This window comes from Colossoma macropomum, unplaced genomic scaffold (genome assembly GCF_904425465.1).
Source record: "Colossoma macropomum unplaced genomic scaffold, Colossoma_macropomum, whole genome shotgun sequence".
Classification (NCBI taxonomy): domain Eukaryota; kingdom Metazoa; phylum Chordata; class Actinopteri; order Characiformes; family Serrasalmidae; genus Colossoma; species Colossoma macropomum.
The window spans coordinates 37,821,021-37,834,768 of record NW_023494784.1 but is presented as its reverse complement, the minus strand read 5'-3'; the positions used below and the strand labels follow the sequence as shown (position 1 = coordinate 37,834,768).

General features: G+C 36.6%; 1 protein-coding gene across 2 annotated transcripts in view; it reads right to left on the bottom strand.

Annotated features, from left to right (window-relative positions):
* The window catches only part of rab3gap1 (RAB3 GTPase activating protein subunit 1), a 103,673-nt gene that overhangs the window by 58,572 nt on the left and 31,353 nt on the right, over nucleotides 1–13,748 (bottom strand). For both annotated transcript variants that reach the window (XM_036571108.1, XM_036571117.1), the window contains exons 12-15: nucleotides 10,408–10,500; nucleotides 8,936–9,105; nucleotides 6,346–6,453; nucleotides 1,102–1,274 (exon numbers count right to left, since the gene is read on the bottom strand). In XM_036571108.1, coding sequence (XP_036427001.1) covers nucleotides 1,102–1,274; nucleotides 6,346–6,453; nucleotides 8,936–9,105; nucleotides 10,408–10,500 — 544 coding nt within the window. The remainder of the gene's footprint in view (nucleotides 1–1,101; nucleotides 1,275–6,345; nucleotides 6,454–8,935; nucleotides 9,106–10,407; nucleotides 10,501–13,748) is intronic.

Below are 13,748 nucleotides of genomic sequence, written 5' to 3'. Positions count from 1 at the left end.
GACTCAAAGACACAATGTACTGGGTAACAGCCCATTCTGCTAAATAAGTTCATCACCAACTCAAAGGGGCCGAAGCTCTGCTGCAGCGCTGTGTGTAAGATGGAGTTTGGGCCTCTACTTAAGTTGGAAATCGGAGCATTAAAAGGACTGAACAAGCCACAGGAACAAACACGAGCTCAGATGTGAAAGATGCAATTGTGTATGTAAAACTCAGTGTGAAAAGGCCTTGGGCGTTGACACCCCTTCTGGCACAAATGGAAACTTTGCTAGACTAACTGAATATGTTACTGTAACAAACTCATGTGTTTTAAATAATGAGAATATCAATATTTACACATAATTTTGCCTTGATTTATCAATTTTTCAAAATCACTTATATCCCAGCCCTAGTCCGCAGTGATGTTCCTTTACTGTATTATTTGGGAAAAACCTTCACTTTTTGATGATAACAGTTTCTTACATTGAACAGTTTTTAATTCTTTACAATTCCTAATTTAACACGCCTGGGGTTGATCAAGCTTTGAGGAGCTTCTGAATGCGGGAATCAGGTGGATCTGATTAGAGCTGCAATAAAACTCTGCAGGAGAATCACCAGGAGCTAAACTCATTAACAATCAGTTAGTGCAGACACTGTTGCTGCAGATACTTGGCCAGACTCTTTTGTTCTATGTTAATAACCACTGCTTTATGTTATCGCTTTACTTTATGTAGTGTTGCTTACAAAGTTTTGGCCTATAAATAAGCACATTCTCGCTGTAGGAACAAACCTTTGTATCTCCAAACTGGTAATTTCACAGGAGAACGAAAAAACTTCCTAACTTGTGATGGAAGTTAAAGAAACAAGACTACTTTCTAAGTAATTTTGGACCATTTCTGTTGATCGGTTCATTATGAAATTTTAACAAAATCCAAAGGGTAACTGGAACTTTCAAATTACAGTGGCGATCTTTAAGTCGTGGTCTGCTGGGGGCAGTTAGGGGCAGGTCTCAGAAGCATTAGCACACAGATGAAGAAAACACACGTGATCTGATCAATATAATACTACATAAATAAAAATAAATACATAACCGACAAGAAAGATTCTCCTTTGAAAGTTTTTACCCGTAGATGAGGTAATTGTTCTCCCAGCGATAGCGCATCTCCAGCACAAACTCCTGCCACAAGTGGGCCACTGCCCTCACGCCGCCATGGTAGAAGTTGACCAAGCAGATGCACAAGGCCAGCCGGTAGGTCAGGCTGTCAGATGGAGCCGACTTCAGGAGGTTAAACAGGTTCTGGAGAGATGAGTTGAAGAGCATAGTTTGATGTTAAGATGTCTTTTCTTCAGCCTCTGGGTTTTAGTACTGTGTTTTGAGCATTAGTATTATTAACCCATTTAAGCCTGTACTGATTTCTTTTTAATTTCCTTTATTATCGAGGTTCTTAGAGTAGAAATCTGAAAACTACAATGTCCAATTTCTTATTGTTCCCTTTTTTCTCTTTTGTTGACGTTTTTTGGAAAATTAAAAAATTCACAAAACATTAACATTCTATTCAGTTTCTCATGAAGTGATACAATAGGCCAATATCTCAACACATCACCATCAACCATTTACATTTACAGCATTTGGCAGACGCTCTTATCCAGAGCGACTTACAATTTGATCATTTTACACAGGAAGGCGAAGGTAGTGTTAGGAGTCTTGCCCAAGGACTCTTATTGGTATAGTGTAGGGTGCTTACCCAGGCAGGGGATTGAACCGTCTACAGCACAGAAGGCAGAGGTGCACTATACCAACCACCCTACACACACACACAGTGTGTGCTGCCTAGGAGACCCCAATACCTATCAATGGGAAGCCACTCTGTAGCCATAGATCTACATTCCAAGCATTACTGCTCTACTTCATTGTTCCATTTCCACACAAAAACTACAAGGAGATGGATTAAAAATGGTACGATCTGATTCAGATCAAGTCAAATTACAGATATATGTCTGTATCTTGTGGATGTATGTGAGATTTGAGAATTTATTGTCTGAAGTATTTTTGGGATTTTTTTTTTTACCAAATTCGGACTTTGATTAACATTAGCGATATGAAATTCAAAGGTTATTAAAAAAAAAAAATCAAATATTAGTTGCATAGGCAGCACCACAAAGCAGCTTGGCACCAAAGATGAGCTATTTTTTTACCAAACAGAAAAAAAATCTGTTTGTTGTACTTTAGTCTTTGGGCAGACTTTGGGCTTTCATTTATTTTTTCTGCCATTTAACGCCTTAAAATCCCAGGCTTATACTTAAAGGCTTATTATTCACTAACTACATGGGCCACAATGCAACTGGATGAGTTATTCTATAGTTATAGAAGAGCCAGCAGCTTCTGGCCAATCAAGGGATAATCTACTCTTCTCTATTAATGCATTATACAATATCTATATATATATAATCCATTATACAATGGTTCTCTGTGCTGAATTCACATTTATTGTGACAAGTAAAAAACTGATTTAACGTAGCTTCATAGATTTTTGTCTGCAATGTGAATTTTGCGTTCACATTCACTCAGAAACTATCGCAGTGCATAACAACAATAAAGGCAGCATGGCGCTTCTTCTATACAGTGACAGGAAACACAGTAGCACACAGAAAGCTCCAATTTCACATGCTGATCCATTTTACTATGACCAATGCCTAACTACTCTGATGCAGACTTTAACAAGTTAACGGTGACAAAGACAAAGACTATCACCAATGAGATGTTAGACATGATCATTTATTTACTTGATTTTATGGTGACACTTTATTTTGACTGTTTTTTTTAGATGTAACAAACACAAAACAGACTCTCAGTTACATGTCAAAAACACATGAGTGTTAGGATTAGGTTTTGGGTTGAGGTTAAGGTTAGGGTTAGGATTAGGGCCAGGGTTAGGGTCAGGATTAAGTTCTGGGTTGAGGTTAAGGTTAGTGTTAGGATTAGGGCCAGGGTTAGGGTTAGGTTTTGCGTAATGGACGTAACATATTAACAATACATCTACTTAATGTAAGTAATGTATCAACAGAACATCTACAAGATATTTACCTCAGTGTATTCAGATGCTTCACTACTGCTGCTTCACTGATATGTTGTTGATGTGTTACTGATAATCTGGTAAGAGTTTATGAATCATCTACAAAGTACTACTCCAAATAAAGGGTTATTGATTTTACTTTACTGTGTTTATCCTTTGGTATTAACTGTACATAATAAATAACCTGACTGTATGAGAATGCCCTGAACAGGCTTGGCATAACACTCATGCTGTTATCAGTTATAAAATAATGCCTTTCGCAATCAAATGAGTTCACGCCTTTCTTTCATTAACAGTCAAAAACAACTATAACCAAAAAAAATCAGCACACCGTGTAAAAAGATATACTACATTAATTCAGTTGACCATTGATTTAGTAAACACTTCAGCAGTCTTCTGAAACAAATGGCATTAGTGTCTGAATGTGTAATACATCAAATATCAGAAAATCCATTCAGAGCCTTAAAGGTTCTTGCAATAGCTTTGTAATGACTGGTTTGCTTCATGTAACTGCCAAGGCTGGACTGACCCATAGATTAGGCTGATAATGGCCCCTATTCATCAAAATCAGGTACCATCAAATTTGATCATAAAATGAATGTACGCAAATTTTACACACAGTTTCGTCATCAGTTTCATTTAGTATCCATATGCATGCCTAGTCAGAAAGAGGGTAAATTCGAGCATAATATTTTATCAACCTGAAATAGATCATTATCAATAGTACTAATGATATCAGTAGTAACTATAAAAATAAAAGATATCAGTGATAATTTCAGTGCACACAAAAAAACAGGAGAAAATTCGGCTTGAATGTTGTCAACATGTAGCTCGTGAACATTAATTCTGTATTAGTTCTTTAAAAAGTTATTGTTATTAAGTCTTTATTAAGTTCTTTATTAGCTCATTAGTTCTTCATGAGCCATGCAGTCATGGAAGATTTGGCAGCTCTGGAAGATTCTTGGAAGAGTCTTCAATGACTGGGTGGATTTTTCAAACAGGTCAACCACTGGCTTATGATCCTGCTGAGTGCTTTCCTCTTATTGGCTCACTTTCACCTCTGCATGAATTAGAGTGTGTTTCATGTAAAGGATATGCATATGTGGGTAAACTGGGGTAGGTCATTTGCAAATGATGTGTAAATAAGGTCCTGGCAGGCAGGCAGCTTGAAGCAGAATCAGCTCAAATCAGCATTTGATTCTGTTGCATGACAGTTTCAAGAATCTGACGTAGAGAAGTTTGCACACTGTTGCAGAAATCTAGCTTGATAAAACACTAATAGTTAGTAGCTTGTCTTATATCGTAGCAAACCTTTAAAGCTATTAAAACCCCCTTGCTTTCAATAGTCTCCGTCCCAGGAACAGAGGCTGAACTGGTCACTCTGAACACCAAATCAGGTTTATTTTTCCCAATTTTCTTCCTAATTTAGACGCATTCTTTTCCACCCACTACATAGGACTCCCCCAGTCACAAGATACCACCAGCGCTAGGGGGGTGAAGGCTGGCACAGGCTTCCTCTGAGACCTGCGAAGCACCACCACATCTTTTCGAACTGATACTAACGCAAACCCATTGGACAGCTGAACACGCTTGGAGGAGAACACTAACCACCAGTTCTTTTAGGTCAGCTTACAGACCTCCGTGTTGGATAGAATCACGCTGAGTGATGGGGGGAACGAGGGGGCCATTCTACCCACCCAGAACAAGGTCAACTGTGCTCTCTTGGACTCTCAGCCACAGATGGCTGTAGCGTCACCAGGTATCGAACTCACAATCTCTTGATGAGAAGGCCACCGCTTAGACTGTTGCGTTCTTTTGTTTTTCAATTTCAGTTGTTTCATACATTTTTAAGAGAGCATTAATTGGTTAGGTTCTGTTTTTATTTTCTGAAAAGGAAGAGTTGTAGAATAGTTTTTATTTAGCTCCACTTTAGTTTTTATTTCGTTCTGCCCGTTGATCTCAGCAAAGTTTTGTTACATTTTTTCATACTGGCCGTTATTCATTAAAGCTGCATAGAAACGGGCGCAGATTGAATGATGAACAAGCTACTCCGCCTCTAAATCAGGAAACTGTTATATGGCGACAAGACAAGCGTTGATCTGGCGATTTGGCACATTTGATGAATCAGCTTCAGTGCGTGAAAACAAGTGCCCGCACTTGTTTTCTGTTACATTTAATCTTTAACAGATGCCTAAATTGGCTCCACTATACATACAACTTACATTAAGCACACCCTAATTAGTATTCAGCAGCTCGTGAGCCAATGGTTGTCCCCATATGCAGTTTGAGTTTGAGGTGAAACAGGAGGTGCAATGCCCCCTACTGCCCAGAGCTTAAATATGTTTATAGTGTTAAAATGACAAAAATTCAAAAGAATAAAATGTGAAATTAACAAAATGTAGCCTTTTTTTTTTTAGATAGTAGAGTGATGTGATTGTGTAACGTGATAGTCTTCATAAAACACTGGCTGTCTGAGCGCTAATACTGCAGTATATGAGCTTCTACTGTACTATGTTTTGTATTTTAGGAAGGTAGTTTTTTACTGTAGTAAAAAGCAGAAGCCTTAAAATTGAATGCAATTTGAACATAAGAAAGGCTTTAAACTGAACGTAAACAAAGCATTCACTTATATCAGTGCATGTAAAAATAAATACACCCACTTCTCTGTGCAAACTTATTAGAATTATCATTGTTATTTTAAATTTTCATTGTTATTACTGATATTATTGCTGCTACTGATAATAATCTTCATTAATTAACTGCAAATCAAGCATTTTTCCGGCCTTTAAAAGATTATGCTCAAATTCACATGCACTCCTACCAGACATACAATTGATCCTACAGATACAGCAAAGATGAAGGTGAGGAGTGAAAAAAAATTGTCTGTGAAATTTACATCTGCACATTTTACAATCAGATTTGAACAGGCACAGCTTTGATGAGTAAGGACTCTGTGTCCTAAACCGCACTGTGAAGCCTGCAACCTTAATGAAGAGCTGCATGCGTTTTAAGCAGGTTGAGGTTTTGTGGATGTATATATGGAAAAGATTTGGGTGACTATTGACTTCTAGTGCTTGTTTGCAACACCAGCCTTGTAGCTCCACAGTTTAAAAGTAAAGAAGCCAAATCTGGACACCAAACGTGTCTTGACTGATTGACTACATCTGAAAAATAGCGTACATTGGATTTTTTGTCTTATCAAAATAGTCCTGGTTGTAAAATCTGTCTGGCTCTAGTTTTCATGCCACTTTGATGAATTAAGGCCCTTTTATGAGGCTAAAAGGCAGGACTTACATAGTCCTCAGTGTCTTTGTCCTGGTCATTCTTTCCCCCTGGGTTGGAGTGGGTTGCTTTGGCTTCATTTGAGTCAGACTTATCCCCGGGTGAATCTGGAAAGAGATACTGCACACATACAAACACACATTCAGTAAGTGCATCTTCTTTATTCAAGCACCATGTAATATTTTCAAGTATATTCCAAATTCAAATGAGAGCATTGTAAGTAAAACGGCGTAACACGTAAGCACAATGTTCTCCGAGACTGTTTCTGTGACTTTGTGACAATTCTAATCCTCTACTCTCGCAAACACAGGCGCAATTAGTTTCGCCCAACTAATCAACTCTTAATTGGTCCCTGGCATAAAAAGACTCATTAGCAAAACTTACATTCATTTTCTCACACCTCCAATCCCCTAAGTGCTCGAGTCCTTGTCTCACTGACTTTGCCTGTAAACTACACTATGTAAATGTACAAACACCCTCCACCAAACGCGCCAATGTTTTATTCATTGATGAGTCACTGCTGAGCCTCTGGGCCAATGAGATAGAGTCGATGGCCGATGAATAAAACATTAGACTCTTTAGGCTAATTACACAGAAATATGCCATGTCAGCTCCAAGAAGCAGCATCATAGTTTCTGTCTCTGCTAAACCCACAGTCGAGTGTTTGCTTTGATATATGTTTAACACAAGAATTAAAAATACAATAGACACTTTGCAGCAAATATGAAATTAAAACTGTATGCAGTGCAGCAGCCGTTGTAACATCAACAGAGCAACAATCAAAGAGAACACATTCATTAATTTTCTGGTCTGGTAAAAGACAAAAATACACAAAACTTACTCTGCTTTCCTTTGTGTTCGGTCATAATCCGATGCTCCCAATTACATTTTCTTTAGTCTGGGAAGTGCAACGTTCAGCAATAGGGCTATCGTTCGAATTTTTTGTACCAGATATCTCATCTTTTTTCCAAAAGTTTTATTTTTTGAAGGGCAATTCCACTAAGTTTTTGCATTATTAATTCTTTAAAGGTGTAAACAAAATCATTCAGAGTTGTTAGAGTGGTCATGTGATGTGCTCTGGTCTGAAGAAACAGTAAGAATAGTTCAGACATCTGAACAATTAAACGTCTCTAAAAGCTCAATCACAAAGTCATTATAGTAAACAGTTATGGATATGCTGCCCGATGCCGATGGCACTGTTTTGCAGTAGATTTTAGATAATCGTTGCCTAAACATATCTTTTAAAGCATGTTCAGGGTAGAGATGTGCATGTAGCAAATTATAAGGTAGAAAAGAAAATATTCTGATTTCCCACTATTTTACCATCAATATTCCACTTAAAAACTCACAAGACACATGTAGGTTAACTGGTGATTTTGGATAGTTAATAAAATGTCTATATTTGTGCTGTAGACACAGTGACCCCTGGTTCCTATCACCACCATTGTAAAAAAATAAATGAACCATTTCACACCAAACCACTCTGAATGACCGTTTATATTTGTGTTTACATAGAAAATCTGAAAAATCTGTGGAATTATCCTTTTGTAAACTGAAAAAGGGTGTGGCTTACACCACAAATGAGTATGAGTGTTTAAGCTGAGTATGTTTAGTGACCACAGTGGATGACAGACTTATCAAGAAGCACTGATGTTAATCACATTCATGTGGGATGTCATTTAGACAGCCAATCAGCAGTCTAGATTCTGGAACAAGCATGCCTATTGGCTTTACACTTATGCAAATATTACTTCAATAATACTTCTTTCAAGTTGAAGTAGAAACATTTATATTTACTATAAGTTTACTTTTTACATAAAAAAAAAATTAAAAAAAAAAAAAAATTATAGTTTTTTTTTAATCTAAGCCTTATTTTAGCCACACCCCTGCATTTTAGAGCAGGAAGATCCCATTGTTTTTGAAGTAATTGTGAGTCTCAACGTCAGTGTTGAACTTTAAGAATTGTCACTACTGAAAAACATTGCTTCAATTATGAAAGCTTTTTTGTGTTTTAATGAAAAATATTATGATTATTTATGTACAACTCTTTAAAGCTGTGTTTGTTAGTCATGTACTGGCTAGTGTTTTTGAATTCTGCTCAAAATGAGCTAAAATTGTCACTACCAAAACAGTCACTACTGAAACATTAGGAAAAGTTTCAGCAGTGTTACGACTGTTTCAATAGTGATACAACAGAATGTCCAATTATTTGTTATAATAAAATAAACACAATTAAGGTACAGAGTCACTCAAACCAAGAGGATTTTGGTCTAAAGTTCAAAGCAGTTAAAAGTCTGAGATGTGTTTTGATCTCTAAATTCTGAACTAGTTTGGTAGAATGATTCATTTGCGGTCATCCTGCCAAATTGTTATATATTACAGGAAGTGTAGGAGGCCATATGGCTTCTGTTACTTCACTGCACTACGAAAGAAGACAGTGCTTTGCACAAATGGAGCCTTAAATGAAGACGGAGGCAAAAGAGAAAAGAACTGAAGAAGATCAGCCGATTTTTTAAGTATAATATTATTTGAAAGCTTAATCAGTTATTGAAATAATCATTAGCTTCACCCGAGTGGCTGAGCTTGTATGTGCGGCGCTCACCTGAAGGATGGAGTTGAGCACGTCGTTGTTGAGAGGAGACTGGTCGTGGCGGCGATGTCTGCGGATGTGTTTGCGTGCGCTGTGCACCATGTTAGAGACAGACAGTTTGGGGATGGGCACGGCCGTGGGTTCAGTCAGCTTGGACAGCGCTTGCGTGATGTCACTGTTTTCTGCAACCAAGTCCAAAAGTCTCTGTTAAAACTTAGTCTCTTCTAAAAGCGCTCACGGATCACTAATTCTGAGGCTGCATAAGAACCTTCACAGACTTTGTAGTGTTTTTGCATATTGTTGCTGTAGGAACAAAACCTTGCATCCCTGAGCGGTAATTTCAAGGACACTTTATAAGGAAATTCCACAAATTTCTCAAGATTTCTGCATGTTAAGATGTATACAAAGTCATTCAGATTGGTTTGAGGTGAAATGCTCCATTCTAGAAAAAAGTCAGAACTGTTCATAGTGGTGGTGATAGGAACCAGACATCTTAAGCTACTGAAAGCTGCCTCACACAAAGTTATGATATGAAATTATTACAAACACATCGTCCGATGCCTGCAACACTATTCTGACATAATGTTTCAATCTAAAATATAATATCAAAATACATTCAGGGTGGAGAATATATGCAAGTAGTTACAATGCAAATTAGTTCCCAAAGAAATCCTTTTTTTCTGATTTATAGCTATTTTACCATCATCACATTACAAATAATGTGTCAAAAAGACGTGTAGGTTCACTGCTGGTTTTCGATAGTAAATAAAATGGCTATAATTTATTGTAGACATCGCAAGCTCTGGTTTCCATCACCACCACTGTAAATGAGTCATTAGGTTTCTATACAATGCTGTTGCATGTAAATGTAAAAAACAGCGTTTTGTGTGAAACAAAAACGGAAGAAATACAGTAATAAGGTTTTTTACACAACAGCAATGTCCAAACATTGAAAATTGAACAAAAAGTACCAAAATGTCCATATTTATTCAGGGTAGCACTTTAAAATAAGACTACCCTTATAAAGCGTTTATGAATGGTTTAAAAAATAGTTTGTTAATCGTTATTAGTTAGGTCATAAACACTTCATTAATCACTAATAATCAGTTATAACAAATTACTAAAAAGGGTAACTGTGAGCTGTCACATTAATGAATATGAATATGTGCTGAAGCTGAAAGTTTAAAGACAAAATAAGATCAGTAAACACCAAAATCTGAGGTTTAACTGTATAAATGAATGCCGGCTGCAAAAAAGGTCACTGTTGCCCTTTTTATTTACGTGTTGCAAATCCATATTAATGATTTTATGTTATTCAAGAGTTAATTAATAATCATTAATAAACTCATTTTAAACCATTCATGAACCTTTATAGGGGTAGTCTTATTTTAAAGCGGTACCCTATTTATTTAAAAATGTGTGAAGGTAATATTTGGAACACAAGCACTGAGATGTTTAGCAGCACGGTTTGCATTGAGACTGACCTTTGCCTTCCTCCTCTACTGAGTTCTTCCCCAGTATCTCATCTGTAGACTCCTTCCTACTGCACAGTTTGAAGAACTCCATCAGGAAGTCACCTGAGGAACAGGGAAGGCTGTCAATCAAGAGTCTTAATAACAGTGACATTAAAGCAGACCATTCAACTTCGTAATATCTGGTCACTGCAACCCCGACATCTCCAGTGTTCCCCCATAATAACCTACTTTAACAGTATCCAACACAGCAACAAATCCATCACCCCAAAGACTGTGACTTTAACTTAGAAGTCTGGAGTTATTACTGCAGTTTCTCTGTACTATTTAAAGACAATTGCTTGGACTGTTGAACAAGTTCAACAAGCTTTACCACATGTTTCTTATTTTCTTATATTTGCCCTTATAGAGTGTTTTCCCTTTAAAAAGCAGCACAGTTTGTTATAGCTGTATCAGCTGAATAAGCTTCATCAGAATGTATTTATTACTTTCAATAATTCAATGCAGCAGCAAGAATATTAACACAGACTAGAAAACAGGATTAGACCAGTTTTAGCTTCACTCCACTGGCTGCCTGTTTCCTTTAGAATCAACTATATTTTACTACTAGTTTTAAATCTCTTAATGGTTTAGCACCTTCATACATTTCTGAGTGCTGACAGGTTATGTTTCAAATCGAGTGTTAAGATCATCTAGTGCTGCTTCTCCATATTCCACATATAAAAGTTTAAAAGAGCAGAGAAGCAGCGTTTTGTTTTTATGCAAATCTTTAAACAATGATGTAAAGTAAACATCTTTATATTATTTATTACTTCAGTGTTTAATTAGTTTTTTTAATTGTTTTTACTGGAATTTTAATATTACTTTTATTTTATTGTGAGTTGCATTTTTATTGGATTTATTTTCTTTTTTATTTATACTTTTATCTTGTGCGTTTTAAATTGTAATTATCAATATATCCCTTTTCTGCTATTTAGTATTTGTTATATTTTGTGTTTTATTTTTGATTCTCTCTTTTCTCTTCTTCCTCTGTTGTTTTTACTTTGTATTGTGAAGCACTTTGAGCTGCATTTTTAAAGTATGAACAAAGAGTTTTACCCAGAATGGCTACAATCACAGGATTTATCGCAACTACTACAGATTAAAGTGTTGACAAAGGATTTTTTTTAAGCTGTTTAAAATAATTGGTTGCGTTAGTAATTTATCGTTTGTGTGTCAATACGTTAAATTTGACAGCCCTAGTAAATACATAGTTACATCATTAATTACATTACGCAGTGAATCTCATTTACATTCGATTCACATTTTGCATCGAAAGGTATGAGTCTGAACTTCTTTCAGTTAGTTTTGGATTGAAAACTTTGCAAAACTGTAAAGGATATTTAATATTTAAACAAGGCTATACACAAAATAAAAACTTTATCACATTCAAACCATAATAAAATACCTTCTCCTCTACTTACAAACACAAACCAATATCAATTGACAGTTTAGAATCTGCAGTTCTGACAGAATTTGTCTGACAGGGTTAAGGGTTTATATGAGAAAAAAACCTCAGTTGTAGAAAACTTGCAAAAATTTGAAATGCTGACCCTTCCTGTGCCTCAACATTTATACTTTTACTAGAAGGCCTACTGAGTTTAGTCCAGAGCAAGTACTTTATAACAGTTTCTTTTCCCTGCAGCCAATGTTCCTTACTACTTTGTCTCCCCAGTGTGCTTTATCAGTTTGTGGACACTCTGTGCAGCGTAGAGCTGAAGCGAGTAGGACTTTTGCAAAGAAATCTCATCCGTTTCTCCACAGGGAAGAAGCATAAAGTACAAAAGGATGGGGTTGGTGTGTGGACTTTTACAGTATTCCTGTTACAGCATAAGCAGTTTTACATTGACTGTTACAAAAAAGGTAGGTTGGGAAAATATTTTTTGTGAAATATTATGAGTGAAAATTAAATACAGACATCAAATCAAAGTCCTCATAGGAAAGTCCACTTCATGGCCATCTTGTCAATGGCAGCAGGCAGTTATTTGCACTCATACAAGACCAGGCTCCTGTCTTTTAGAATGAGGAGAGACCTTGAAACTCAAAACTGAAGGCCAAATAGCCATTTTAAATCACTTAAATTTAAATCACTTGTAAAGTCTAACAAAAATTACACAAATAGCTGGTAGGGTTCAGCACAAATAACGCACGAAAACATGATTTTCAGCTTATTCTGGCTACCGCGCATGAGCAGATCTCCAAAAATGAGGGGGAGCTTTTCCGGCTTATGGCTTAACCAGCAAGCCAATTGGCTAATTTTACTAAGAGCCAGGGATTGCTCCGCCAACAGACGCCATGTTGAGGCTTACAAGCTTTCCCATTCAATTTTCACTGTGTAAGGGGCCTTTGGTGGGAGACTGTGTGTTCAGTCCCCAATGACACCACAGCCATCTGTGATCAGGTGGTTCAATACAGCATAAATGGCCTCGCTCTCTATGGGTGGGTAAGCTGTCCCTCCAATTCTAGCCAAGACAGGTGTCTCTAAGCTCACATAACAGAATTGGCAGTTAAGTGTTCTTCACCCTCCCAGCTTGGTACCTTGGTGTAACTGTGGGAAACCTAGCTAGCAAGTGGAAATTGACCACGACTAAAATGGAGGTGAAAAGTGGGATTGAATTGAATATTGAATTACGCAGTGATCAAAAGCTGTTAAACAAATCTTCTATTTTACATTCTTCAAAGTATCCACCCTTTTACCTTGATGCAGCTTTACATACTCATGGAATTCTGTTTAGGATTAGCTTCATAACAAGCAACTTCATCCCAAATGCTTTTCCAACAGGACTGAGGAAGCTCCATTTATGCTGAGACCTTTATAGCTGCTGAGAACTTGTTTTAAGGAGCATGTATACAACTCTTATAGCTCTGGAAACAAATTCATACATATGTATCACATTCAATGCTTATATATGTCTTAAAAAACTAATTTAAAACATTTAAGTATAAACTTTTGGATTAAAATGTCTTTAAAGATTATGAAAAACAGGCCCTGTGCACAAAATCACAGATTATCACAGACTGTTACCTTCTAAAATTCTTCTTATTTTTGTCCAAGTGTCTTAATCTTTAGTGACTAACAGCATAAGTATCTCAGATACTTACCACTGAAAACTTCCTATAAAATATTCTACCTCACATTTAACCACTGGCTTAAGTTTTGAAGCAAACATCTGCATTTTCAAAGTTTTCACTGTTTTCTGTTTCAGAAAGCTTCTAAATGCTGGCAAATAGTTTTGCTAATTAGCTTTCTTACTATCCAACGTTCAAAAAACAACAAATATAACTGTCTTCCTAACTAAAGTCTCTCATCATAA